General features: G+C 42.8%; 4 protein-coding genes across 8 annotated transcripts in view; 2 read left to right on the top strand and 2 right to left on the bottom strand.

The window, feature by feature from the left end:
• The window catches only part of vash2 (vasohibin 2), an 18,684-nt gene extending 17,785 nt beyond the window's left edge, over window positions 1–899 (top strand). For both annotated transcript variants that reach the window (XM_079180811.1, XM_079180812.1), the window contains exon 9: window positions 77–899. In XM_079180811.1, the coding sequence (XP_079036937.1) occupies window positions 77–146 (70 nt within the window). In that variant the 3' untranslated portion in view covers window positions 147–899. The remainder of the gene's footprint in view (window positions 1–76) is intronic.
• Window positions 900–9,617: 8,718 nt separating this feature from the next.
• On the top strand, window positions 9,618–12,511 carry LOC306711728 (cytochrome P450 2K1-like; the record flags this gene model as incomplete). Its single annotated transcript, XM_079180745.1, has 9 exons — window positions 9,618–9,818; window positions 9,944–10,106; window positions 10,197–10,346; window positions 10,423–10,583; window positions 10,727–10,906; window positions 11,234–11,375; window positions 11,729–11,913; window positions 12,074–12,215; window positions 12,300–12,511. The coding sequence occupies 9 exons, from the start codon at window positions 9,618–9,620 to the stop codon at window positions 12,509–12,511; spliced, it is 1,536 nt and encodes a 511-aa protein (XP_079036871.1).
• A 2,404-nt stretch (window positions 12,512–14,915) lies between these two features.
• On the bottom strand, window positions 14,916–21,019 carry angel2 (angel homolog 2). Of its 4 annotated transcripts, none has more exons than XM_079180012.1 (9): window positions 20,913–21,019; window positions 18,499–19,409; window positions 18,095–18,315; window positions 17,942–18,011; window positions 17,212–17,642; window positions 16,979–17,114; window positions 16,636–16,708; window positions 16,394–16,524; window positions 14,916–15,793 (listed from the first exon to the last, which is right to left on the bottom strand). In XM_079180012.1, the coding sequence occupies exons 2-9, from the start codon at window positions 19,400–19,402 to the stop codon at window positions 15,630–15,632; spliced, it is 2,130 nt and encodes a 709-aa protein (XP_079036138.1). In that variant the 5' UTR covers window positions 19,403–19,409; window positions 20,913–21,019; the 3' UTR covers window positions 14,916–15,629. The 4 variants fall into 4 exon arrangements, 3 of the variants coding, with proteins under 3 accessions (XP_079036138.1, XP_079036136.1, XP_079036137.1); XM_079180010.1 differs by lacking the exon at window positions 20,913–21,019 and adding an exon at window positions 19,962–20,102; XM_079180011.1 differs by lacking the exon at window positions 20,913–21,019 and adding an exon at window positions 19,962–20,102 and having other exon boundaries at window positions 16,636–16,705.
• A 1,029-nt stretch (window positions 21,020–22,048) lies between these two features.
• Window positions 22,049–26,255, bottom strand: part of galnt14 (UDP-N-acetyl-alpha-D-galactosamine:polypeptide N-acetylgalactosaminyltransferase 14 (GalNAc-T14)) — a 131,919-nt gene continuing 127,712 nt past the window's right edge. Inside the window, exon 15 of the mRNA XM_079179944.1 lies at window positions 22,049–23,411. Within this exon, the coding sequence (XP_079036070.1) occupies window positions 23,253–23,411 (159 nt within the window). The 3' untranslated portion in view covers window positions 22,049–23,252. The remainder of the gene's footprint in view (window positions 23,412–26,255) is intronic.

The raw sequence follows: 26,255 nt of genomic DNA, 5'->3' as shown, positions 1-26,255 counted from the left end.
TCTCTCTGTCTGTCTGTCTGTCTCTCTGTCTCTCTGTCTCTCTGACCGTCTCTCTGTCTCTCTCTCTGTCTGTCAGGCCGGCCTCGGTGGACAGGAAACCTCCGGAGCTCAGCACTCTCACCGACGGCTACCAGATCCGCATCTGATCCCCGCTTCACCTCCCGGTCTTCCCAAATCCGTCCAAGCTTCGCAGTCGCCCTGATCCCCCCAAACACACAACGAGTCTCCACCCGCCCACCGACGTTCCTCAGGAGACGAGTCACTGCAGCAGCTGGAGCGATCGCTCACAGAACCAGGTGGACGATAAACACATGTTCTGAGCTGGAACAGCAAGAACTTCTTAGAAGCAGAGACTGGGACAATGAATCCATGACGCCAGATACAGAGAGAGTGGAGAGAAGCTACAAATACACATGTTTATTCATGCTTTTGGCCTGTTATCTTGTAAAATCAGCACTTATCATGACCCCGCTTCTATAGCAATTTCCCCCTCAGAGAATTTGAGCAGATGTCTCCTGTCGGGGACGACTTTCCAGGTTTTCCAACATGGCGGCTGCAGGGAGACGGATAGGAGGTGTAGGTGTGGTTATCCCACTTTATTCTCATCTGTATGAGAAAACATCACTGAAGTGGAGTTTCACTCGCCGGCAGCTCAAAATACGACGACCGAGTAGACTTCCATCGATCGATCGGAGCGGACGAGCGTGGAATCGGGAGAGGACGATCGATGAAGTACGCGGTGAAATCAAAAGACACAGAGTCGATGGAGGGGGAGAGGAAGGTGAAGGAGGAGAGAGGAGGAGGACGAGGGGCGAGAGGAGAAGAGGCTTCGCTGCAGGAGATCAGTGAACGAACATTAGAGCACTGCGGCAAACCTCCTTCCCCCCCCACACACACACACACACACACACACACACACTCTCTCATTCTCCTCTTCCTCTGCCCTCTGTTGACTCATAACTGAACACATCACACAGCTCTGTGAACGCCGGGAAGAAAACCCCTCAAACTCCATCTCCAGTGCAGACGTTAAGAAGTTAACGGGTCGCCACATTTAAAGTTTCATACGGAGACAGAGAGGCTCTGACCGATATTATATATCCAGATAACAGAGCAGGTCTGGAATGTCTGTCAACATCAGGATTCCTTTCATTTGTTGTGTAACTGCGAGAGAAACACAGCTGTTGTTGGGGCGTCGCTGCTTGATTGAAGGGATGAGAAAGATGGTTTTTAAAATGTCTCTTCAGGCCTCTAGAAGTCACTGTTTAACGGAAAACGTCAAAAGGTTGTGAAGGAGAGTTTGTTAAGGCGTAAGAAAAAGAATCCGACTGCCTCACACTAAACGTTTTATTATTATTTATTCACAACACTCCCGAGAGAATGTACAATTCAAGTCAGGCTTCCCGTCCAAAACAGTGAAGGATCCTTCAGTGTTCCCTATGCTGAAGGAGATAAGAAAGGAAGCATCAAAGCATCTTTTTCTGAGCCAGTATTAGAAAAATAACAGGAAACAAATATATATTTCGTCTTTCTCGTCCCTTTAATCACCTTGTGGTCGCTCAGATCTGGTGAAATACGAGTCTACACAGTAACTGTAATGAGAAAGGAAAAAATCAAAGATCTTCGATACCTAAGATTGAAACGTAAATAAAACAGCATCAGTCACAAGACAGTAAATTGAGGAGTCAGCATGTTTTGGGTTAAACGTCAAATACTCTGATCTCACGAACCTGAAGTAGTATCTCTAGTATTTCCAAACCGAGTTAGCTTCGTATGTGTTGACCGAACGTTGTGTTCACACAGTAAACTAACGTACTGTCGGCTGCTTTAAACAGCTGCTTTAAACAGCTGTTCCACCAACAGCTGGATTATCAAATGATCGCAGCCACGTTGTCCAATCAGAGGACCGAGGAGTAAAGGCAGAGTTTGTTGCAACAAAGGCGTCTTTCAGGACAGATTCATCTGGCAGAGGTCGGTGGATATTAAAGGACGGCAAAGTCGGGACCTTTAGAGAGATCTAGGATGATTGTCGGGTCACAAAAATGACAAAAAGTACTTTTGTTATTGAGATGTGTCTTCTTTTAATCTCAACGCTTTATGCCTTTCGGTTGAATTCTGCAACATCCGCTCTGCTTTGAGTTTGACAACCTTAAAATGTCAACAAAAAACAAGTCACCCGTTGTATTAATGCAGTTTTTCATTCAGTAACTCATATTTTCAGTTCGTCGCAGGAGACGAGTCAGGAAACCACGGAAAATCTCACAGCAGCGTCTGCTCTGAGTGCTGTGTGCACCGCTTCACGCTCGATGAATCATAAGGATTGTCCCAAAAGAATCTAAATTTAACATTTTTTGGATTCTCCTGTTGAGGCCTTTTCGATGAATCCCGGAGAAACAGACGGCGTCCTGTTTAAAGGCGCTCTGATGCTTTCTGGCCACTAGTAGCGCTAGAGAGCATTGTGTGGGAGGAGCCTGTTGTTATCGTGCCGTGTTTCCACCGCGTGCTACAGCTCTGATAGACTCCACTCACTTTTGCCACCAGGTGGTTTTCTTCATTTCCTCAAGAATGTACAGAAGCTGGTGCAGCTTTAACTTTCTATCTGATGGAGCAAAGATAATCTTCCATACCTGTGAAGTTTAGTGAAGAACACAAGCAGCCTCATTTGGTGTTTCGTTCACGTCAGCAGGAGGATTTCAGGAGTCTGTGTACTGATTGTTTCATCACTTCTTCTTCTTCTTCTTTTCGCCAGTGTTTTGATGCCAACTGAACATTTCACCGTAGCTTTTTGTTTTCTTCAACAAGCTATGCACACGCTGTGACGGAGAGCAGGTTATGATAAACTCAAATCCCAGTCTTCCACAATTCAGACCATGGAGGAGGAAGGTGTTTGTGGTTATGATCGACATTTTAAAAACGTCTGCACAGGAAAAAAAATAAAAATCTTGGCCAATAAGAATAATTCTACTCGCCAAGAACAGCTTTCCCTTCTGTGCAGATCAAACCTGAGCCGTGATCGCCCGCCCTCGGTGCTGTGAGGGGAGAAAGCAGAATACTTGTTCCTGATGTTTGGTCAGCAGTGCCCCGCCCAGAGCTCTGCCACAAGACATCCAGATCTCCATGTTAATATTTGTACTGATGCATAAGTGTTGATACTTTGCAAAAAGGTTTGATGTTGTTTTTTTTAGCATACAGAAGAAGCACAAAGCTGCTTTTGCTTTCAGCAGTATTCAAAATCCTGTTTCACACCGAGGTGCTGGACAAACGGACACATCCTGGAGAACGTCTTTCAGGACTTCTGACTGTGTTTTAGGGGACTTTACAAATGGAGACTGACCTAAAGTCAGTAAAGTACGACCATGAAAACTTTGGATTTTAAAGACAAACGACAAACCACAGTGACGGCCTGAAACACGGAAACTCAATGTAGCAGCTGTCGGTTTGCAATAGAGACTTCTGTGCGTGACAATTTATCTTATTGAATGTTTCAGTTTTTATTTTTTCAAAGGTTTCTGTTTGTGGTTTGACTCCTTGAGGCGCTCTGATGAAGACGTCTGGCTTTGATTCATTGATTGTACGCGTATGGTTTTGAATGAGAAGCGTTTGTTTTAAAAGAAGAAGAACACCTCGTAGTTGTAGCAGGTGTTGTTTTTTTTTATGGCCTTTTTTTGATTTGTTTCCAAAGTGCTGATATCCATCCTGGTCCTGAACGTACTGCACTGTAAGATGTACTGTGTTAGAAAACACAGATGTGATGCTCTGCTTTCAAGTTTATGATTTTAACATGACTTTTTGTTGGATCCTATAAATAACATTTACACACAAGTGGAGCATATTAATTAAATCCCAAAGCTCCCCGTTGATGATAATACAATTCAAAAAAAATGTTGCCAGACAAATAAAATGCTTTATCATTTGTATCTGTTCACTGAGATGCTGAATTGATAAAAGATAAATATATTTTTCCATCCAAACGCAAACCAAATTAACATGAAACACACGTGTTGCTAAGCTTCCAGTGCCTCAGCAGCACGAGTGCAATCAGAACACAATGTCCTGATTTGAGTTTTGAGTTCTTTGTGTTGTTTGGAGGACTTGTGCCCATGTGCGTTGTGCAAAAGAAGAGAAAGTTACCGACTCTGTCGTGAAGGTTTGATTTACAACAACTGTTCCTTCTCGTTTGGTTTTGTTTTCCTGCTCAAACACGTTCTGTCGTTTTTTTCCCTTTTTGTTTTTTTCCTGTTTTCTCTCGTTGCGAACAATTTAAAAAGCCGACAGATCTGCTCTGTGCTGCGACGAACAAAGGCACAGTCAGCCTTCTGTCAAACCCGTTGAGTCTGACGTGGCATAAGACGAGCAAAAAAATCCAGTGTGGTGTGTGTGTGTGTGTGTGTGGGAATCGAACCCTAAACCACGAGAACAGTATTCAGCCAGTGATCAAACGGAGCTGGTTGGACTGACTGGAGAAACACCACAGAGCCCTGAGGATCTGGCCCACACACACACACACACACACACACACACACACACACACACACTTGTATTATTTTTAAAGAGCGCGTGTTCCCCGTGTGAGGACGTGATGTGGTTTTGTATTCCTGTGGAGATGAATAGGAGAAGATGTGACCCTCAGTACATATTATTGTAACTTTCCTACTGTTACAGTATCGGTGGTTCTGACAGCAGCTGTTCTATCAACAGCTGTAGCAGCATGTGTTCTTTTAATAAATGATCTATGTTTTTAACTGTGTTCCTTCACTTTTCACATCTGCTTATGAGATCCATCGACTAACTGGATGGAATATATGTCGCATATTTTTTTTAAGTGTCTGAACTCGAGTAGTTTGAGTACAATATGTACCTCTGAGATGTAGTAAAAAGTACAACATGTACCTCTGAGATGTAGTAAAAAGTACAACATGTACCTCTGAGATGTAGTAAAAAGTACAATATGTTCCTCCTGAGATGTGGAGTAAAAAGTACAACATTTGCCTCTGAGATGTAGTAAAAAGTACAATATGTTCCTCTGAGATGTAGTAAAAAGTACAACATGTACCTCTGAGATGTAGTAAAAAGTACAATATGTTCCTCTGAGATGTGGAGTAAAAAGTACAACATTTGCCTCTGAGATGTAGTAAAAAGTACAACATGTACCTCTGAGATGTAGTAAAAAGTACAATATGTACCTCTGAGATGTGGAGTAAAAAGTACAACATTTACCTCTGAGATGTAGTAAAAAGTACAACATGTACCTCTGAGATGTAGTAAAAAGTACAATATGTACCTCTGAGATGTAGTGGAGTAAAAAGTACAACATGTACCTCTGAGATGTAGTAAAAAGTACAACATGTACCTCTGAGATGTAGTAAAAAGTACAACATGTACCTCTGAGATGTAGTAAAAAGTACAACATTTGCCTCTGAGATGTAGTAAAAAGTACAACATGTACCTCTGAGATGTAGTAAAAAGTACAATATGTACCTCTGAGATGTGGAGTAAAAAGTACAACATGTACCTCTGAGATGTAGTAAAAAGTATAACATTTACCTCTGAGATGTAGTAAAAAGTACAACATGTACCTCTGAGATGTAGTAAAAAGTACAACATGTACCTCTGAGATGTAGTAAAAAGTACAATATGTTCCTCTGAGATGTGGAGTAAAAAGTACAACATTTGCCTCTGAGATGTAGTAAAAAGTACAACATGTACCTCTGAAATGTAGTAAAAAGTACAATATGTACCTCTGAGATGTAGTGGAGTAAAAAGTACAACATGTACCTCTGAGATGTAGTAAAAAGTACAACATTTACCTCTGAGATGTAGTAAAAAGTACAACATGTACCTCTGAGATGTAGAGTATAAATTGGAACTAGTACATGTTCCATGTAAATGTACTTTGTGTATATTGTACACAGCTGGAAACGGTTAGAGAAACAATTTAAAAGATGCAAAGGACGTGAGCTAAACACGAGGAGGCTGCAGAGAAAACTACGATTTGAAATGATGTCGTTGCTCTTTAGATGACAGTCCTGCATCCGCTCACACTACAGCCTGACTTCTGATAAAATAATCTCCTTACATCTCACTGCAGTGTGTGTGTGTGTGTGTGTGTGTGTGTGTGTGTGTGTGTGTGTGTGTGTGTTATAGACAAACACAAGGAGGCAGCAGATTTGCAGAAATAATCCCTCATTTCTCATTTATGCAGCATTTTAGGGATTGGAAGGCAGCGGAGGCTCACCTCACTCTTTGTGTGTGTGTGTGTGTGTGTGTGTGTGTGTGTGTTGTGAGGATCAATCTGTTGACCTTAAAAGTAAAGTAACTAAAAAAGTAACTTTAAAAGTAAAGTAACTTTGAAAGTAACTAAAAAAGTAAAGTAACTGAAAAAGTAACTTTAAAAGTAAAGTAACTAAAAAAGTAACTTTAAAAGTAAAGTAACTTTAAAAGTAACTAAAAAAGTAAAGTAACTAAAAAAGTAACTTTAAAAGTAAAGTAACTAAAAAAGTAACTTTAAAAGTAAAGTAACTTTGAAAGTAACTTTAAAAGTAAAGTAACTAAAAAAGTAACTTTAAAAGTAAAGTAACTTTAAAAGTAACTAAAAAAGTAAAGTAACTAAAAAAGTAACTTTAAAAGTAAAGTAACTAAAAAAGTAACTTTAAAAGTAAAGTAACTAAAGAAGTAACTAAAAAAGTAAAGTAACTAAAAAAGTAACTTTAAAAGTAAAGTAACTTTGAAAGTAACTAAAAAAGTAAAGTAACTAAAAAAGTAACTTTAAAAGTAAAGTAACTAAAAAAGTAACTTTAAAAGTAAAGTAACTTTAAAAGTAACTAAAAAAGTAAAGTAACTAAAAAAGTAACTTTAAAAGTAAAGTAACTAAAAAAGCAACTTTAAAAATAAAGTAACTTCAGTAAAGTTATGACTTTTCGACATGGTACACTGACTTTTTCATGACTTTTTTCGACATCCTATACTATGCTGTTTATAACTCCGCAGCAACTCCCTTCATCAACATCGATTGTCTTCCTTCAGGATGGAGTCCAATCGCCAAAGACGTTGCACTATTCACATTTGTACAATGTGTAATAAATTATTGTGAAATTCTAGTGAAGTCTCTCCTGATTGAATGACTTTTTTGACTGTTTTTCGACTTTAACCCCAGTAGAACAAACTGAAAAAACACAATTGGGTTTCATCATTAAATTCTTTTCTTTACTGCATTTGCACATAATTCACTGAACACACGGAAGTCCAGAAGCATCCAATACATAAACTGACCGATGAAAACAAGGTAAAAACAATACGTCTGTAATAAAAATACACTTTCATGTTCTTATATGCATAATATAAAAACAATAAAGGAAAATATTTAAATTGCAGTAATTACTATTTACAAAAGGCATTTTCTTTTAAAAGGAACTTTTACAACTTCAGTACCTAAAATAAATCAAACTATATGCAGGTCAGTTGCAGTAGTACAAAAAGGCTTTGATATCAGGAGAGTAAGGTGACAGTTTTACAGCAGGACAGAAAGGCGGGATAAGGCCTGATGAACATTAGGTAGCCTGGAGGAGTTCACCAATGAGGAGCGAGTGCTTTTCCTCCGTTTCGTCTCTGGCCGGTCCAGGTTGCCTTCCAACCCAGCTGATATCACGCAGAAGTTCCAAATCATCAAGGTTGATAGGGTGAGGTCATCGCTAACGGAAATAACGAGCCTGTTGACGAGGGCAAACATATCAATAGTACAAACTACTAAACTTTTTCCCCCTATCATGTCCTAAAGCCCGTCAACGGCCTCCCTACTGCACAGACCTGCTTCTTCCTGTTTCGCCTGCCCCCTTACACGAGCCAGGTCATCCTCGCTGAGCGTCTGCGTTACTCCATCCACAACTGCCCCTCCATCGACAACTACATGCTGACCCACAACACCGACGCAGCAGACAGCTCCGACACAGAGGAGTGAAGCGGACAGCTGTGGTCAACCTGGTGATGAATGTATCTTCTCCCATGCCATGCACATTATGCACTGAACACAGACTTCTATTCGCCAAACCTGTAAGGCAGTGTACTGTACTGTTTATATGTTGGTTGAAATTAAAGATATGTGTAGTTTTGGTTTTCCAAATGTGCAAGGTGTTGTAATTAATGCAGTGCTTACTCTGAATGAACACTACAGGGATACGGAATAAGAGTTTTTCAAATAAAAATAAAGTAACTAAAAAAGTAACTTTAAAAGTAAAGTAACTTTAAAAGTAAAGTAACTAAAAAAGTAACTTTAAAAGTAAAGTAACTAAAGAAGTAAATCTAAAAGTAAAGTAACTAAAAAAGTAACTTTAAAAGTAAAGTAACTTTAAAAGTAACTAAAAAAGTAAAGTAACTAAAAAAGTAACTTTAAAAGTAAAGTAACTTTAAAAGTAACTAAAAAAGTAAAGTAACTAAAAAAGTAACTTTAAAAGTAAAGTAACTAAAAAAGTAACTTTAAAAGTAAAGTAACTAAAAAAGTAACTTTAAAGGTAAAGTAACTAAAAAAGTAACTTTAAAAGTAAAGTAACTAAAAAAGTAACTTTAAAAGTAAAGTAACTTTAAAAGTAACTTTAAAAGTAAAGTAACTAAAAAAGAAACTTTAAAAGTAAAGTAACTTTAAAAGTAACTTTAAAAGTAAAGTAACTTTGAAAGTAACTAAAAAAGTAAAGTAACTAAAAAAGTAACTTTAAAAGTAAAGTAACTAAAAAAGTAACTTTAAAAGTAAAGTAACTTTAAAAGTAACTAAAAAAGTAAAGTAACTAAAAAAGTAACTTTAAAAGTAAAGTAACTAAAAAAGCAACTTTAAAAATAAAGCAGTGCAGGATCCGCTCACGCTACAGCTTCTAGCGTGAATGACCACAAATGGTCCCCGTGAGTAAACGCGGCGCAAATGAGGCAATTAACGCTTGGTGTGAACACACCAGTACAATAAAAATACAACGGCGTCTGGGTCTGCCTATTAGCAACCCCTGTTCTAGGGGATAAGAACACACGACAGCCAAAGAATGAAAAAAAGGCCAACATGGAAGTAACGGTTTACAATATTTATTTAACTTGTGTATTTTCAAACAAAAAGATTCTCAAACAGAGTGGGAGAGGATGGGACACGTGGTTGTGCCAAACTAGTAGAAATCAATTAAACAAAACTAAGCCTGATGAAAATACCTCTGAAAGCAAAAACTAAATGGCTTTTATTGCTGCTCTAAACATTACTTCACTAAAGGAAATACAGAGGGGGCACTGACCAATAAACCTAGTGTATCTAGTCAAAAACAACTACGTGTTTGTACAAATGTAAAGGGAACCCCAGACTAACCTACTGTCCACAACCTCCCACCACAAACCTTCACCACGTAACAACATCGGTCTCAGTATCAACATGACGAGAACATAAATGAAGCAGCTGAACTCCTGAGGCTTCCTTCTTTAATACTGGGCCCCACTCTGCTGATTGGCCAGCTTGAAATTGGTGGAACCCATGGAGCAGCATGACTGGCCTTCACAGGTGGAACCCAATCACCTGATTGGAACCTGAAGAGCAAATAAGGAACAGAGAAAGACGGGAAGGCAGGAGGGGAGAAAAAGCACAACACGTAACAGAGATGTTAGATCTGTTCCTCCAGTGCTCCAGCTCTGTCTCCCTGTTGGGGGCTCTGGTAGTCCTGCTACTCGTCTACCTTGTCTCCTCTTTCAGCTTCAGCTCCCAGGGGGACAGGAAGGAACCTCCAGGACCAAAACCACTTCCCTTACTCGGGAACCTGTTGCTGTTTGACCTCAACAGACCCCACAACACACTACTGGAGGTAAGAGTAGCTTCTTCATAGGGGAGTTTGTTGTTTCTGCCTCTTAGTCAGCTCTTTCATCCTGTTTTCCTTCTCATGTGTGTCGTATATGAGAAAATGCCATGACATTATGTTGCTGTTCTTAGCTTTCCAAGAAATATGGATCTGTTTTCACCGTCTATATGGGACCCAAACAAATGGTGGTCCTGGCTGGATACAAGACGGTGAAGGAGGCACTTGTCAATCATGCTGATGTGTTTGGAGACAGAGATCAAGAGCAACTCGAGCATGAATTCAATCAAGGACATGGTAAGGAAAGAAAAACAGGAAAGATCTCTTCCTTAAAATTGCATCATTCTGCAGAGCCTTTACATATTTTGTTGAACCACTTCAACTCAGGTATTATATGGTCCAACGGGGACTCATGGAAAGAGATGAGACACTTTGCTGTGACGAAGCTGAAAGACTTTGGGATGGGCAAGAGGGCGATCGAGGAAAAGATCATTGAGGAAAGTCAGCGCCTCATTGAAGTGCTTAAGAACTTCAAAGGTTAATGTCTTATTATTATAATCAATTATGTGAGCAACATTTTCTGTGAAAAAATTACAATTGTCTTTTTCCACAGGAGAAGCTTTTGATACGACCAAACCAATAAGTTTTGCGGTCTCTAACATCATCTGCTCCATGGTCTATGGCAGCAGATTTGAATATGATGATCCAGATTTTATCTCCCTGCTGGACGACGTGAGCTCACGTATTCGACTTTTGGGCTCCTTGTCAATTACGGTATGATTTTACATTTTGTGAAACTTCTAATTTTAATTTATATCAAGAATGAAGATTATTATTCGTGTACTTTTTTTTAATTTTTTTTTTTTTTTTTTATCTCTCCTAATAAGAATGTTCATGAACTTTTTTTTCTTTGACAGATGTACAACATCTTCCCTTGGTTCTTCAGATGGATTGCTAACAGGAGAACTTTCCTCAGATTGGCTGCTGCCAATATAAAACAGAACTTACAGCTGTTTAGTCGTTTGAAAGAGACCCTCAACCCACAGATGAGCAGAGGCTTTGTGGACGCTTTTCTGGTCCAGAAGCAAAATCTGGAGGTTGGGAAAATAAATGAACTACAATTGATATTTTGGTTTAGGTAGTCGGTGATGAAGTGAGAGCATCATTTATAGTCAATTCTAAGTAAATGCAGTCATTTATATACATTTACCATTTAATTTCATGCTTCAAAGAAAACACTTGCAATGGCAAAAATAGACCCGGATAATGAGGCAGGAAAAGAACTACGTGTGAAGTGCTCTAGAAACAGACCAACGGGTGTAAATACACACCTGTCGATGTGCACTATGGACCACAATTGGGAAAAGTGCTGAGTCAGCTCCAGAAGATTGAAAAGCTAAATGCTGATTCATCTTTTCCTGCAGGAATCTGGGATTACCAACAGTCACTTCCATGATGAAAACCTCATGATAACAGTTCTGAATCTGTTCAGTGCTGGTACTGACACAACAACAATTACACTAAGATGGGGACTTCTGCTCATCACCAAGTATCCAAAAATACAAGGTAAGGTGTTGTGTGTGTGTGTGTATATATATATATATATATATATATATATATATATATATATATGTGTATATATATATATATGTGTGTGTGTGTGTTAACAAACCGTCCAAGCTATGTGCTTTATCAACATCAAAACAAGACTAAGCGTCTTAAACCACTGTTGTGGTCACTGAGACTAACTTGGACACAGTCGTTCGTTGAGCTAAATGCTAAGAAAGATAACTCTAATATCTGATTATGACCAAGTATAAAAAAACAAGGTAAGGCACAACTTTCACAGAGACGTACAGTCCAAGCTACACTCTGTGACTGAATTGTCTCTTTGAAACAAAAACGTTTCCATCTTCCAGACCAGATCCAGGAGGAGCTGAACAGGGTGATAGGAAGTCGTCAAGTGCAGGCGGAGGACAGGAAGAACCTACACTTCACCAACGCTGTCATCCATGAGACACAGAGACTTGCCAGCCTTGCCCCAAAGTCCCTTCCTCACAAAACTACCCAAGATGTGATCTTCCAGGGTCACTTCATCAAGAAGGTCCAACTGAATAAATAAACATATCACTTCATGCTCTAAAACAAAATGTGACTATTGTTACATCGAGCAAGTATTTTTTGGGTGTGAGACATTTTGAAGGAGTTTTAAAGAATACTTTACCTTCATGTAAAAATATTTCCAATGTTTGTATCGTCTCCAGGGAACCGCAGTGATTCCTCTCCTGATATCTGTCCTGTATGATGAGAGTGAGTGGGAGAACCCACACAGCTTCCATCCTGCTCACTTCCTGGACAAAGATGAAAAGTTCATCAAGCGAGAAGCCTTCATGCCTTTTTCTGCAGGTTTGTGAGCTGAGGGGTAACTTGCTGTTAAGTGTTAGTTTACTTGCAGATGACCTGAAGCCTTTCCTTTGTTCTCTCTCGCAGGTCGCCGAGCTTGTCCCGGAGAGAGTTTGGCCAGGATGGAGCTCTTCATCTTCTTCACCAGCCTCCTGCAGAACTTTCGTTTCACTTCTCCACCTGGAGTTTCAGAGGATGAACTGGATCTGACTCCACAAATCCACGTCGTTCTCAGCCCATTAGCTCATAAACTGTGTGCTGCCCCCCAACATGAGCACGAGGAGGGCTTGAAAATATAAAAGGTGGTTTAACAGTAGTGAAAATGTTCAAAATCATTGATTTCATTCAGAAAATGTATGTTGAATTAATACTCTAGAATCGCTCATCACAGAAATTACAATTCTTTATGAGCTACATACGTCTGCAGAGAACAATCATCTTGAAACTATTACAACAATGCATTAAACTCTATCTTCTATAAATGAAGTTTATATTCCCCTCCATGTTTTTGACTGTGTTTCAGAAGAAAAATAATTTCTGTGTGGATTACGTCCACTGTCAGTGTTTTTTCCCGTTCATGAAGTAACTTCGTGGTCGTGTAAACAAACGTTATAAGTAAACAAAACTATGAACTTCTCAAGAGAGCGCTGACATTTTTCAACATATTCTACTGTAACTGTTCTTGAAATTACTTTATTGAAACTTAGAAAAAGCTACTCAAGCTGTAAAAATGTAATGTAATGTGTCACAATCCTCCATAATCATCATGTTCCTTTTCTCCTACTCTAGAGTCGGGAAAAATCAGGATTATCGTATTTGTTCAAATTTAGGGTCAGTCTTACCAGTTCTGTGCAAAGATTGCGTCCATCTGTTGAGAATGAGAGACGTGTCAGAGCAGTACTGGTTCTCAACCGGTCTGGCTGCAGGACCCACCTTCACCACATAATCACAGTCCGCGACCCAAATCGAGGAAAATGTTCAACGTCTCGAATTTATTGAATGAAAATAACCTGTTCTATGCTGTGAAATAGCGGGAGTCTATCAGCATTACAAGGCATTGACGCCAAATACTGTAAAGGAGTGAGAATAGACGGCACTCCGCTGCATAAAAAATCCCCTTCAAAATAAAAGCAACAGATTCTTAGTCAGTTCATCGTCCTGCTATTAATTAAACACCGTTTGTTTGTTCCTTTCTTCGAGGTCTGAGGCTGCGTGGCTTCTGCCGCCACTTAAACCTCTCATACGGATTATTATGACGTTGAAGTTAAAGACAGTGCAATAGTATAAGATGTAATTTAAGAATAAAAGAACGTATAATAAAATATGATAAACAAAGAGCACAAGCTTGCAGAGCATCTTAGCATTGTATTAGTACATTATCTCTTATCTCTATGATCTGGGCTCAGCGTCTGAGAAGAGGTGGTTACAGTCGCTAAATATGCTCTTGCTTAAGCATCTGTGAAGCTAATACATTTTAAACTTATTGATAGCCACATTTATTTATTCCACGAACAGATTTGTTATTTATGGATCTATTTATTTAATATTGACTTAAATGGCTTTCCATTAAATCTCTCGTCCTGCTCCTAAGAACCTTGTGCCCGCAGGCTTCCTGTCAGTGTGACTTCATGTAGATTACAATGAATTCTAATGGAAACAAACTGACCGCAATATCCACAGAAACATAATGTTCGGGGTTGCAGTCTTTATTTCACTGAGCTATCAGCAGAAGTTGAGGACACTGCTGCCACCTCGTGCTCACTTCTTCTTCTGTGGTTTCCTGAGGCGCGTGCCGCAGGCTGCAAGCTGAGTGTGTTGAGATGCAGCCAAGAAATCTGATGAAGCACAAACAGTCTGATGATTTCCTGCAGTGAAACCACACGAGGGGAGTTAAAGCAGCGACAGCGCATACTGACATACAGGGGGGTGGACAAAACAATAGAAACACCTCAAACAACAGCACAAAAGTAAACACTAACATGCTGTAAGTAACATTGATGCTCAGTACTGCCATGCTGAGGTTTACGTGATGAAATGCACAGAAAAAGCCAGTAAGTGGACCTTGAGTGCTTTTATTTGTGGAACTCAAATTTTTTAGTTTTTACTATGAAATCTGGGATTTATAAGACAAACATAGCTCAGTGTTTGATATTTGTAAAGTGAAACGGTAGCAGACCCTCAGTTAACTCCACACCGTCTGCTTTATCTCTCACACTTGTTTTAGGTTTACTGGGCTCAACGTTCAAAGAGCGCAGGAAACTCTAAAGTTACTTATTTCGTGTTATTCCCCGTCATCAGATCTGCTGTAACGAACGAACATCGGGGAGTCTGTGAAGCCTCCTGAGATCCAGCCGAGTGTCTTGCTGCAGTGCAGAGTGATGCACAGAATACCACGAGTGCAACGGTGCAACCATCTGTCTCCGTCACACACACACACACACACACACACACACACACACACACACACACACACACACACACACACACACGGGAGTCTTCTTACTCACACAGGAAGCTGTGACGGCACTAGAACGACCTCAGACTGCGTTCCTCTGAGCAGCTCGTGTTCCAGCTAGAAGCTAAACGACATCGACACTGATGACAGTAAACCGACAGCAGCCACGTGAAAAAACACACACACGTTCCTTTATTTACAAACTGTCCAAAAGATTAGAAAAATACATCCAGTCCTCATGTGTTGATGATGTGTTTAGTCTGAATTATACACACAATGTCCATGAGTACATCTGAAACATTTCACTCCACCAGTTCTCTGGTTTCTCTTGTTTATGACCGTTTGAATGTTCAGCACCTCGGTTGCAAATGTGAAGCAAAGGCATAAGTGACAGACCATAATATCAAAAGAAAACATGTTCATGGCGATGATGCAGTGACCTTTGAAACTCAAACTCAAGTTTAATTACATATTCAATACCTTGAAGTGTGTGAAGCTTTAAAAGAAGAGCTAAACTAAATACGTGTCTTCAGTGTAAAACATCAGGCGTTGAGTTATTTAGGCTGTGAGGCGCTTTGCCCGCCCACAAACGTATCGAGTCGTTTTATTTCATCAGCAGCACTTAAATTACAACGGTCACGCTTTTAAAAAATAGATTTAAAATCTGTTCCTTCAGAGATTCACATGTCGCATGATGAACGTTTTATACACGAGTGGAACAACTGTGAGCTTCTCTACAGCAACGCTGCCGATTAAAGGTTAGTTCAGGTCCTTCAGCAACACATTTCACCCACTAACTCAATTACTGAAGCTTTTCCACGCAGAACGTCTGAGAGAGAAAAACAACTTCGACTTCGACTAGTTTGTGTTTTACTTCAGTCGACATCTTAAGACGCTTCTCTCTTCCCTGAGCTGCATCGTGTCGAGGCGTCGCGCCTCAGGAGCTGTTCTGATTGGCCGTCTCAGAACAGGAAGCGGAAGCTGGCGATGAGAGGGAGGTGATCGGACGAGTGACACCGATTGGGCAGGCCGTAGACCTCCTCCAGCTCCGACTGGCCGACCAATGACAGCCTGCCCAGCAGTTGGAGGCCCCGCCCACCCGGAAGTGAAGGAGGCGTGATGAAGTCTTGTAAAGGAGGAGGACAGGAAGTGGTGTGACAAGATAAAAGAGGATAGAGGGGGGAAAAAAGAGGCAAGAAGGGAAGAGAGAGATTGTGAAGATTAGTAAGTGATCGTACGACAATACTTTAAATTAAAGTGCTCGTCAGATTCTCCTTGTTTGATCGGATCCTGATTTAAAGTGGTAAAAGACGTGTTTTTGCCATTTTATGCAGTTTTATCTGCCACCGAGTTCAACCTAAACAGGAAGTGGACAGCGCTCTAGTTTCTCTAGTTTATCCTCAGGGATCAAAGAGCATCAAGTTCTTTACCCGTTACTGTTCCCAGTGGAGGAAGTGGCGATTGTTGGAACAACTGAAGTCACTGAGCGTTGCATTGGGAGTGAATTACAAGTCAATATATTTGAACATATTTCTGGATTTTTCCCTGATGGTGTGAATAAGTCGCTAAATCTGTGGATAGGAGGACATGAGAGAGGGACCCGGGGGACTTTAAATCAAGCATCTTCATTTAGTTTGAATGTTTTTTCAACTGAAAACAAAAGTTTTGTAGAAAAAGTAAGGAATCAAAAGAAAAAGTATTGTGTGTGTGTGAGTGTGTGTAGTACCGGGGGTGTACAGGATGTAATCCACAGTGATGGCGGTACGAGAGTGAAAGGTGGTGATCTCAGGTCTCCCATCGGGCTTCAGGTGGTGCTGGTAGGTCGACCGCAGCTTCAGACTGTGCTCGATCCTCGCTCTAACACACACACACACACACACACACACACACACACACACACAGTTACTGTGTGTTTGGCTTAGATCTGGGTTATTTATTACACATTATGACGGGAGAGAGAGATTTCACCTGTGAGAAGCAGCAGCAGCTGCAGCTTTGGTGGCGAGGTCCTCGACGGTCAGATTAGAGATCGCTCCTTCTACTGCGGAGAGAGAGTCAGACGCCAACTCAACAGATGTGAGCCGAGTGAAATCACAACAGAACCCGTCTAAGTAGCAGTACAAGGGTCTGTGTTACGGATTAAACAAACAAGACAACTCGTGTTTATTCGTGAGCTTCAGAGGGAGGTGGATGTTACTACCTCTGACCAGAGCCGGGCTAGCTGTTTCCCCCTGTTTCCAGTCTTTGTGCAAAGCTAAGCTAACCACCTAAACTATACACGGAGCCGTACGGTGTGTTGCGTTTGCTGCACCTGTCGGGCTGCCGGAGGACGACTCAGCCGTGGGTTTGTTCTCGTACTGACACTGATGGTTGATTCCCAAACTGTGAGACCAGAGTGGAGACGTGAGGACACGCTGACCTCTGGGACTGTTCTCCTGACCCGACACCTGCACACACACACACACACACACACAGAAAATCTCAAATGTTATTCATTGATGAACCATTTATTCGGTTTCCTCTCTCATCATGTGTGTATCTCACCATGCTGCTCTGTAGTCCTCTGTACTCCAGGCTGCCGGTCGTCAGAAACCGGTACAGCGGACTCCGCGGCGTGGAGTTAAAGTCCCCGCACAGCACGACCGGATTGGCCGACCCGTCCGGGAGGCGGGACAGCCGGCCGATCTCGGCCAGCAGGATCGCCAGCTGGGCCAGCTTGATGTCGCCGCGGCGCGGGTTGTACAGGAGGTGAGTGTTGGCCACGCAGACGAAGGCCGAGGGGTCCGGCCGGCGCCCGGGGTCGTTGGGTCGCAGCAGCAGAATCAGACCCACGTTGTCCCGGTCCAGGAGGGCGTCGCCGGGCCGGAAAAACTCGACGGGATTGGAGGAGAGGAGCGACAGGCGGGAGGTTTTGAAGATGACGGCACAACCGTCTGGTTTACTTCCTGTTCGCTTCTTGTACTCACACTGGTAACCTGAGACACACACACACACACACACACACACACACACACACACACACACACACACACACACACACACACACACACACACACACACACACACAGTTTCATGAATACACAAATTAATAATAAAAAGAGAAAACACACAGGCCTAAAATAAAGTGTATCATTTCACAATAAAAGCATATTGACTGCAACTGTTTTAAACATGAAAATACATTTGTACAATCATATAACACACACTCTCACACACACACACACACACACACACACACACACACACACACACACACACACACACACACACCTACCTAGGTCCTGGAGAGCAGGTTTAATCTGGTTCTCATAGTGGTCCTCCTGGACTTCTTGAAGACACAGGATCTAGAAAATGACATTTTCTGTCAAATCTTAAATCTTAAAAAGAAATGTTTCATTAAAGTGTTCTAGTGATCCGACCGGCTCACATCAGCGTCGTGCTGCTGGATCTCAGCCAGCAGGCTGGGCAGCCGGTGGTCCCACGGCAGCACGCCGGGGCGGCAGTGTCGGTACAGGTAGACGTTGTCCTGCAGCAGCTCCTGAGACAGGATGTTGTAGGACATCACCGAGAAGTCGAACGCCGGGCCATCCCCCGGTGGGCGGGTGTCGCTACTGCGGGCGGGTGAGGCCTCCCAGTGTCTCTGAAGAGCTGAGGAGAGGAGAGGAGACGAGAGGAGACGAGAGGAGACGAGAGAGGAGACGAGACGAGAGGGGAGGAAGACGGAGACGGAAAGAAACATTAGTAAAGTTTACCTCAGACTGACAAAAGCCAGGAGGCTTCATGGCCAAAACTAAAATTATTCAAATCAAGGTTCAAGAAAAATACACTCACATTTCACGTCTTCCTGTCGTGGGACCGGCGGACAGGTTCCAGCTGGAGGAAGCTGCCCGTCGGCTCCGGCGACCTGCCACGGGTTTGGGGGATGCGTAGTGCTGCGAGGCTGAGAGAGAAGCCCCGGCCACTGGCCTCCATCACTACTTCTGTCCCTTAACTGTCCCTTTGTAGTCCTCTCACACGCTCCCTGCTGCTCTGCACCCCTCTCTGTGAACCAGGGGTTGGCTCGCTGATCGGGAACTTTATCCCGTTCAGGTTTGGACTTTGGGGTTTGAGTCCTGGAGCTTGTGAGCTGTGAGTCTTTATGCCCTCCTGGCTGACGTTCACCTCTCCCTCGGTCTGGGGTTTTATCTCTACCGGCTCCGTCTTTATTCCAAGCTTTAGTCCTTTCTACATCTTCGTCTCTGCCGTTTTCCCAGCTCTTCCCTCGGTCTCGACTTCCATCTTTGAAGCGGTGGTTTGCTCGAGGAGATTCCAGGTGATGGTGCTCCCTCTTGGAGCCTCCATCCTTGGCCTGGCCTCCTCTCGCCCCTGCTGCTCCTCCTCTGTGATCCCTTTCTTCGGCGCTCCTCCTCCGTTTGTGAGGAGGCTCTCTGTCTCTGTGGGAGCGCTCCATCGTCAAGCCGGCCGAGGAGGAGAACGAACGCCAACTACCGCCGAAGTGACCCGGGTCGACGCTCCGAGGGTGTAACGTCCTACCAGAGAAGACCTGATGGGCTGCCGGGTGGAGAGGAGGGAGTCCAGGAGGCCGGGGGGGGAATCCCCGCATGGACCACCATGGGTGAGGAGTGGGGATGAAATGGGGGAGGTGGGAAGAGGAGGCACCGCTGCTCCTGAAGCCAGCCCTGCAGAGAGCGGGACGGCCGCGGGGAAGGAAGGAGCTCAGCTGACGAAGGAACATGGGGTGGCTGAAAGGAGGAGGAGGAAGCGTCAACATATAGAGATGAAACAACTGGTTGATCAATACCTTTTGTAAGATTCATTTTTGGCATGAGAGAAAGAGAGACACAGGAAAGATGAAGAGGATGAAGAGGATGAAGAGGGGATCACATGCAGCCGGACTTGATTGTAAAGAGTCTTTCTTTTTAACATCTGTTAATATGTCAGTTAACTTCAAGATTAACTGATCGTGTGTTTAAAAAACATCAGAAAAGGGTGAAAGATGTTCCTAGAGGCAAAGGTGTCATATTGTATTTGTTTTATGTCTGACTAACATTTAAAAACCTCAAAGATTAAGCAGCAACTGTCTTCGATCAGTCACAGTGAATAATATATATAGTAAATAATATAAACAGACAATGGAAACAGAAGTTATAAACTAAAGATAGGAGAGATAAGACGGAAGATACTGACAATGGAAGAGCGATAATTAGATGTATTATTAATGGGATTCACGTTTATTAAGTTGGTGTTCATGTCATTATTGTTTAGCTCTGACTAGCTAGCTCACGTTAACTTACTTCTCTCCGGGGCTGGAAGAGACATCGTTTATGTTTCGGCTCGGAAACATCTACAAAAATGATTATCAGCGAACATTATCGACGTTTTTAAGTCTCTAATATCTGTTTTCAATTGATTTCAAAACAATCCGGAGCACCTTCTGAGTCCCCAGCATTACACGTCACCGTCAATGCGCCGCGGAACCTGTGCTGCCTTCGCGTACACCGGATGAGCTCGGGTTTTTTTAAGTTAAAATAGTGAAATAGTGCTTTTTGTGCGTTTGACGGGAGGAGTAACGCCTCACCTGCAGTAGGTTTTATATTATTCTTATTTAACAGGCTGCACAGATGGAATACTTTGTGAAACTTGGACAAAATTAAGACGAAGAAGAAGGAAAAACGACAGTTGCAGTTAGAAGGTAATCGTTAAGGAAAAGCTAAATAAATACAATGCCAATATTTGTTTAAATTTCCACTGGACTGCATGCTAGTGATTTACTAATATCAAAATACTCTATTATATAGTTTTTTAATATGAAGAAAAGTCTCCTTTTTCGAATGTACCAGAGTACGTGTCGTTAGGAGAAGTAATTCCGATATTTCCGAGAGCGTTTAAAAGCAGCATCCATTTTCTTCCTCTCGCTGGAACTTGTAGTCTTTGTCGTCTCGGTTTCTGGAGTGGAATCACACGGTGCGGACAGTGAACGGACTACAACCACCCCGGTCCGATGGAAATAGTGGCCCGACTGGAAACGTAGCTCACGACGACATCAGTGTTTGATCGAGAGATTCCTGACATGTCACGCTTTCTTACGCAGCAATCACCAGTCGTTGCGGCATAAATCCACAAAATTGGTAATTCGACTAAACACGAATGTTACTACGTTTTTCTTCTTCTTTCTTCTATTGGAAGAGCAGCTGTCGGAAAAATATAAGGGTCGCGAAATGGAAAAGGTCATTCAGTCTACTTACGTAAAAGCGAGCCTCTTCTTGAAGACAACGGTGTCCGTGCAAACGGTTTAAAAAGATACAATGTCAGCTGCTGACGTGCGACCATGTTCTGTTATTCCATGTCGTTAACACCCGATATAAAGGATGAATTGAGATTGATAAAGAGCAGTGGTCTATGAGGAAGAAGAGTCAGCACACACATCCTCCCTCCCTCCCTCTCTCTCTCCCCTCCTCTCTCTGTGTGTGTGTGTGTGTGTGGAGTCAACCACTTTCACTTCAGTGCATTATGCTTTAATTTACATGAAACACCAGCTCCCCACTCCCCTTATTTCTCTCTTTAGGCACATTTTATGATGTAAAGCTCTTTGCATTGTTGAACCACTGAGCTCTTATTATTCTGATGTAAATATGAACACACTCCCATAAAAGATCAACATAAAGGGGGTGCAAGTTAGTTCCCGAGAGCACACCTTACACTCCCTTTAGCCCCCTCTGTATGGGCAGAAGGATGTCTTCTCCTTTATTACACAGACAGAACAGCACTTCTTTAAATGTAATTATTATTTTCCCATCATAAGGATCATACACCCAGAGTTTTATTCACCTCTACCTCTCCTCCCTGCAGGAGCCCGTATAGTTGTTCAGGGTCGGAGCAGTCGTGTAAGAAATGTTGGCTGTAATTGTGCCAAGATTAGTCATTTTACCGTTAATGATAGTTCTTTTGTGGGTACTTGAAATAGTAGTAAATAGTGATATCTGCGTATCTTTGTAGCAGCAGTAATAGTAGAAGTAAAATAGTAGAAGCGTGGTAGTAGTGTGTAATAATATACGTAGTGATGATAAGCAGCGGTAGCAGCAGTAACAGCATCATGTGTTTGCTTGTGGTAGTGACATTAGTACTGCAGTTGAAGTATTTGTAGTAAGTGGTAGTACCTGTAGTTGTGGTTGTAGTACTACGGTACTGACTGTAGAATATAATTACTCCAATTGTGGTGTTTAACTAACACGTTAAGGTGGTATTGTAAGTTATTAAGACACAAAGACACAATTAAATCTCTTTGATTTTGTGTTTCTTGATTTGAAAGTGTGTCTGTAAAGAACCCGGCCGGTGGCAGCTTTCAGGATCAGCCAACGCATGTCAATAAAATAAGCAAACAGCCATTATAAAACCTTTATTCAGGAGCCAAACAGGATATCAAAGTGATGCAGTGGATGATTTCAAACACAGGAAAGTTGGGACACAATTTGTAGAGAATCTGTCTCCAAAAATTTAAAAAGAAATCCATCATTTGTAAAACTGTCCCCAACATCCGTCGGTCTGGAGTTAATAACTTGTGTTTCGGTTTGAGGGTCACAGGTTTGATCTCCCGTGTCCCGTCAGTGTGCTCAGGAATAAGTCATGAAGAGTGGACGGCTTTCAGTGTAATAGTTTTATAAATCCTCCAAACGTGCACAAGAAAGAAAACGAATGATGCCAACAAGCGCCGTGAGGGCTTTTAGGGCGACTGAGGAAAGATTGTTTCCCGGTTTGATAAAGTTATAGTGTGGAAAAAAAAACAAACTAAAACTAAAGCTGCGTCCTCGAGGCAACAGAAAACACTTAAATCTGCTGATTGACACATGAGATGTGCTGCAGACTGACTCTCTGTGTTCACCTGCAGCCCTCTTCTCTCGGGGTTTACGGTCACATAGCGTGTTTTCGTCCACTTTGCATGCTTCACAGTAGGAGGAGTTTGGTTTCAGGTCACAGATTAGAAAACTATTTGATTTTAAGAGCTCAAACAGTAATGAGAGAGGACTCCTTCCACACTTACCAGCGTTGCATCTTTTACTCTCTTTTGGTACAAATCAATCTGTCGCACTAAGTTACTACGTTTTCTTGAAACTTGCTTTATTTACTTGAATCATATTCCTGCTCGGTGAGACCGGTTCGAGTCTGGTCAGCTGGGTTTGTGTGCTGTTCATTAACTTTCACTTCCTGAAAGTAAAAAGAACAAGTTGTGCTCGGTTTTAATTCCAAGATTCTTAAACATTCTCTAAAACAGACGCGTCCGATCACAAGAAAATTTGTTTCTGTCCGACTGGAATCTTAGCCGGGTCGGGGTTTTAAGGTGCACTTGGTTCGACTCTTCAAACTTCTCAACAGCCTCCGAACACATTCCCTGACGTGTCTCTTCCTTTGATAATGTTTCCATCCTGCAGGGATCTTCAGACGTCATTTCCTCTCATGATAAACAGTGAAGAGGCGTAAAAAGAAAGCCTTCATGAACCTTCCTCTGGGTCAGAGCAGCAGCCGGCTCTGCAGCCGTGAGGCTGTGAGCGGGTGACGTCGTGGGGGGGGGGGGGGGGGGGAGTCAAGGGTCAGGAGAAGGGGACCTCCCATCTCTGTGTGTACTCGCCCAGCTCACAGGGGCTGATGACCAGCATTCGGGAGGAGTCCATCCCGTCCAGAGCCATCTCCGAGTCCAGGCAGAACCGAGAGACCAGGTGCTCCAGGTGAGTCCCCGACTTCTGCCACCGCTGCAGGAAAAAACAAACAAAGAACGGATAATAGCGGCACGCTTTCTCTCTCCGTCGAGACAAAAGCTGCAAAAACAATCAAAGATAAGACAAGACAACAATCAAAGCAACAATTAGCCCTGATTTAGACCTTATAGCTCGCTACTGATGCTACATCTGTGTTGTAAGTAGAAGAAGGTAAAACTGCAGCACGCCGAGCAGTAACTGAGACCAGCTCAGGTGAGATGTGATTCCTATCAGTCACCACTAGATGGAGGCCTCTCCTGACTTCATGCTCTGACCAAACACACACTTCTGCACACTTTTTCGTGTGTGTGAGAGTGTGTGTGTGTGTGTGTGTGAGTGTGTGTGTGATTATTCATAGCTGGATTCTTTATCTAGAAAAACAAAGCAGCAGATAGGATCAGACATGAAAAGAGGCTTTCATCCAGCTGGTGGCTGTGAAACCCAGTGATGAGAAAGAGGGAGAGAGAGAGAGAGGGAGAGAGAGAGAGAGAGAAAGGGAGAGAGAGAGGGAGAGAGGGAGAGAGAGAAAGAGGGAGAGAGAGAGAGAGAGAGAGAGAGATGGAGAGGGAGGGAGAGAGAGAGAGAGAGAGAGAGAAAGAGGGAGAGAGAGAGAGAGAGAGAGAAAGGGAGAGAGAGAGGGAGAGAGGGAGAGAGAGAAAGAGGGAGAGAGAGAGAGAGAGAGAGAGAGATGGAGAGGGAGGGAGAGAGAGAGAGAGAGAGAGAGAGAAAGAGGGAGAGAGAGAGAGAGATGGAGAGATTGATAAAGAGAAAGAGGAGGAAAAAAACGAGACTTGAGAGACAAACAGAATGTGGGTGTGGACATGAAATATTTGTAAGTGTATATTTGTGTGTCTGTGATTTGAGTGTGAACACGTATTTGTGTGTGTGTGTGTGTGTGTGTGTCTGTGTGTGTGTGTGTGTGTGTGTGTGTGTGTGTGTTCATATCTGTGTATCAGTGTGTATGTCGGCAGGGAGCGGCCATATTCTGTTAGCAGATCCTCTGCAGCGTATCGCTGTCATATCTTGATCTCTTAGGGCCTTGTAACAACACACACACACACACACACACACACACACACACACACACACACACACACACACACACACACACAGCATGCTTTGTTCTGTAGAGTTGCATTGTGGGTCCATTGCGGCGTTGACAAGATGACACGCTCATTACAGTGTAGCGACGGGCCGCAGAGCTTTTTAATTGAAAGAAGAAGAAGAAGAAAGACGGGGGGATAATTAAAAGTAAATCAATTAGTATTCAGCTCGTTACCGAGCGCTGCAGCACCGCCGACGAGAGAACAGCACACGTGTGTCCTCCTCTTTACTGAACATGCAATAAGTTACTCAATCTGTTTGTTCCTCTCTGGGGATTTCACAGTTATTAAACTTGCATGAGTACTTCCTGGGTTTCCTACTTCAGGGGAGTTCAGTGAGCGGATTTTTCTTTCTTCTTGTTTTGCATAAAATGAGTGCAGAGCCCATTAGGAGCGCGCGGTAGTCCGGACGTTAGCGCATCCAGCATCCTGCAGCAGACGTGAACTGCAGTCCATCAGCTGTTGCCTGTAAAGGTGACTCAGTCCACAGAGCTGAAGCTCCGCCCCCCCTGCATGCTGCACAGAGCCGCTTGTCTATCCAACAAATGATTATTATTAATATTGCACCAAATTGCACCAACTTCGACACTGCACATCCTTGGGTCCTCAGTGATTCACCCGCCAAGTGTGAAGTAGATGGGAGGAACGGTTGTGGAGATATGAGAAGGACACACACACACACACACACACACACACACACACACACACACACACACACACACACACTCATTCTTTATAGGTGGATTATCTGATTACACTCCAGCAGGGAAATGTAGAAGAACAACGTCTGCTCCCTAAATGCTGTCTGAATGTCTCTCGTCCCATCAGCCCCATCTCTGGGTCCTTAATATATCATCTCTCTCTCTCTCCCTCTCTCTCTCTCTCTCTCTCTCTCTCTCTCTCTCTCTCTCTCTCTCTCTCTCTCTCTCTCTCTCTCTCTCTCTCTCTCTCTCTCTCTCTCTCTCTCTCTCTCTCTCTCTCTCTGTGTGTGTGTCAGTGTCTCTCTACCAGTTAGCTCCGGGCTGTGTTTCTCCAGTGGATCTCCACTCTAATTAGTTATCATCTTTCTACTTCCTGCCTTCTGACACACACATTTATACACACACACACACACACACACTCTACTGGGACATGTGACAGCACTCGGTGTGTGTGTGTGTGTGTGTGTGTGTGTGTGTGTGTGTGTGTGTGTGTGTGTGTGTGTTGGTACAACGGTTTACTAGTTTCAGTTACATGACAGCGATGCGCTTCAGTGGCTCAGCTAAAGTACAAACAACACAACACATTCACACAGGCTCTGGTTTGTGTGTGTGTGTACATCTTTGTGTGTACATGTATATATATATATGTGTGTGTGTGTGTGTGTGTGTGTGTACAACTCTCTCACTTGATAGTCACCTCAACTCCTTCTGCCTCTTTCCTTCACTTCCTTCCTTCGCGTTTGTCTCCTCTCACTCACACTTCAGCCTTTTCATTTTTATCCTTACATTAATTATTTCTTCCTTCTTTCCTTCCGTTCTTCATCCTCTCTTCCTACCTCGGTACCTTCTTCCTTTCTTTCTTTCGTTCACTCTTCCTTCTCTGTCCTCCTTTATTTCTGTCTCTCCTTCCTTCCTCCATCCTTATCTTCCTTTCTGTTGTTACGTTGCTGTCTCTAGCAGCATCGTGCTGCCTCGGACACACTCTGTCATCACGTTCTTCTCCTGCTTCCCTTCCTGACGTGTCGACAGCACTA

Source organism: Pholis gunnellus (assembly GCF_910591455.1).
Source record: "Pholis gunnellus genome assembly, chromosome: 19".
Lineage (NCBI taxonomy): Eukaryota > Metazoa > Chordata > Actinopteri > Perciformes > Pholidae > Pholis > Pholis gunnellus.
This window is presented reverse-complemented; position numbering and strand designations above follow the sequence as displayed.

Excerpts from the sequence above, each read along its gene's own strand:
- angel2 (XM_079180010.1), bottom strand. The coding sequence starts at position 20,011 with ATGTTTCCGAGCCGAAACATAAACGATGTCTCTTCCAGCCCCGGAGAG. Across the intron at positions 18,012-18,094 it reads TCCAGCAGCACGACGCTGAT|ATCCTGTGTCTTCAAGAAGT; the intron begins GTGAGCCGGTCG and ends GTCATTTTCTAG. Across the intron at positions 17,115-17,211 it reads GAGGACTACAGAGCAGCATG|GTGTCGGGTCAGGAGAACAG; the intron begins GTGAGATACACA and ends GTGTGTGTGCAG.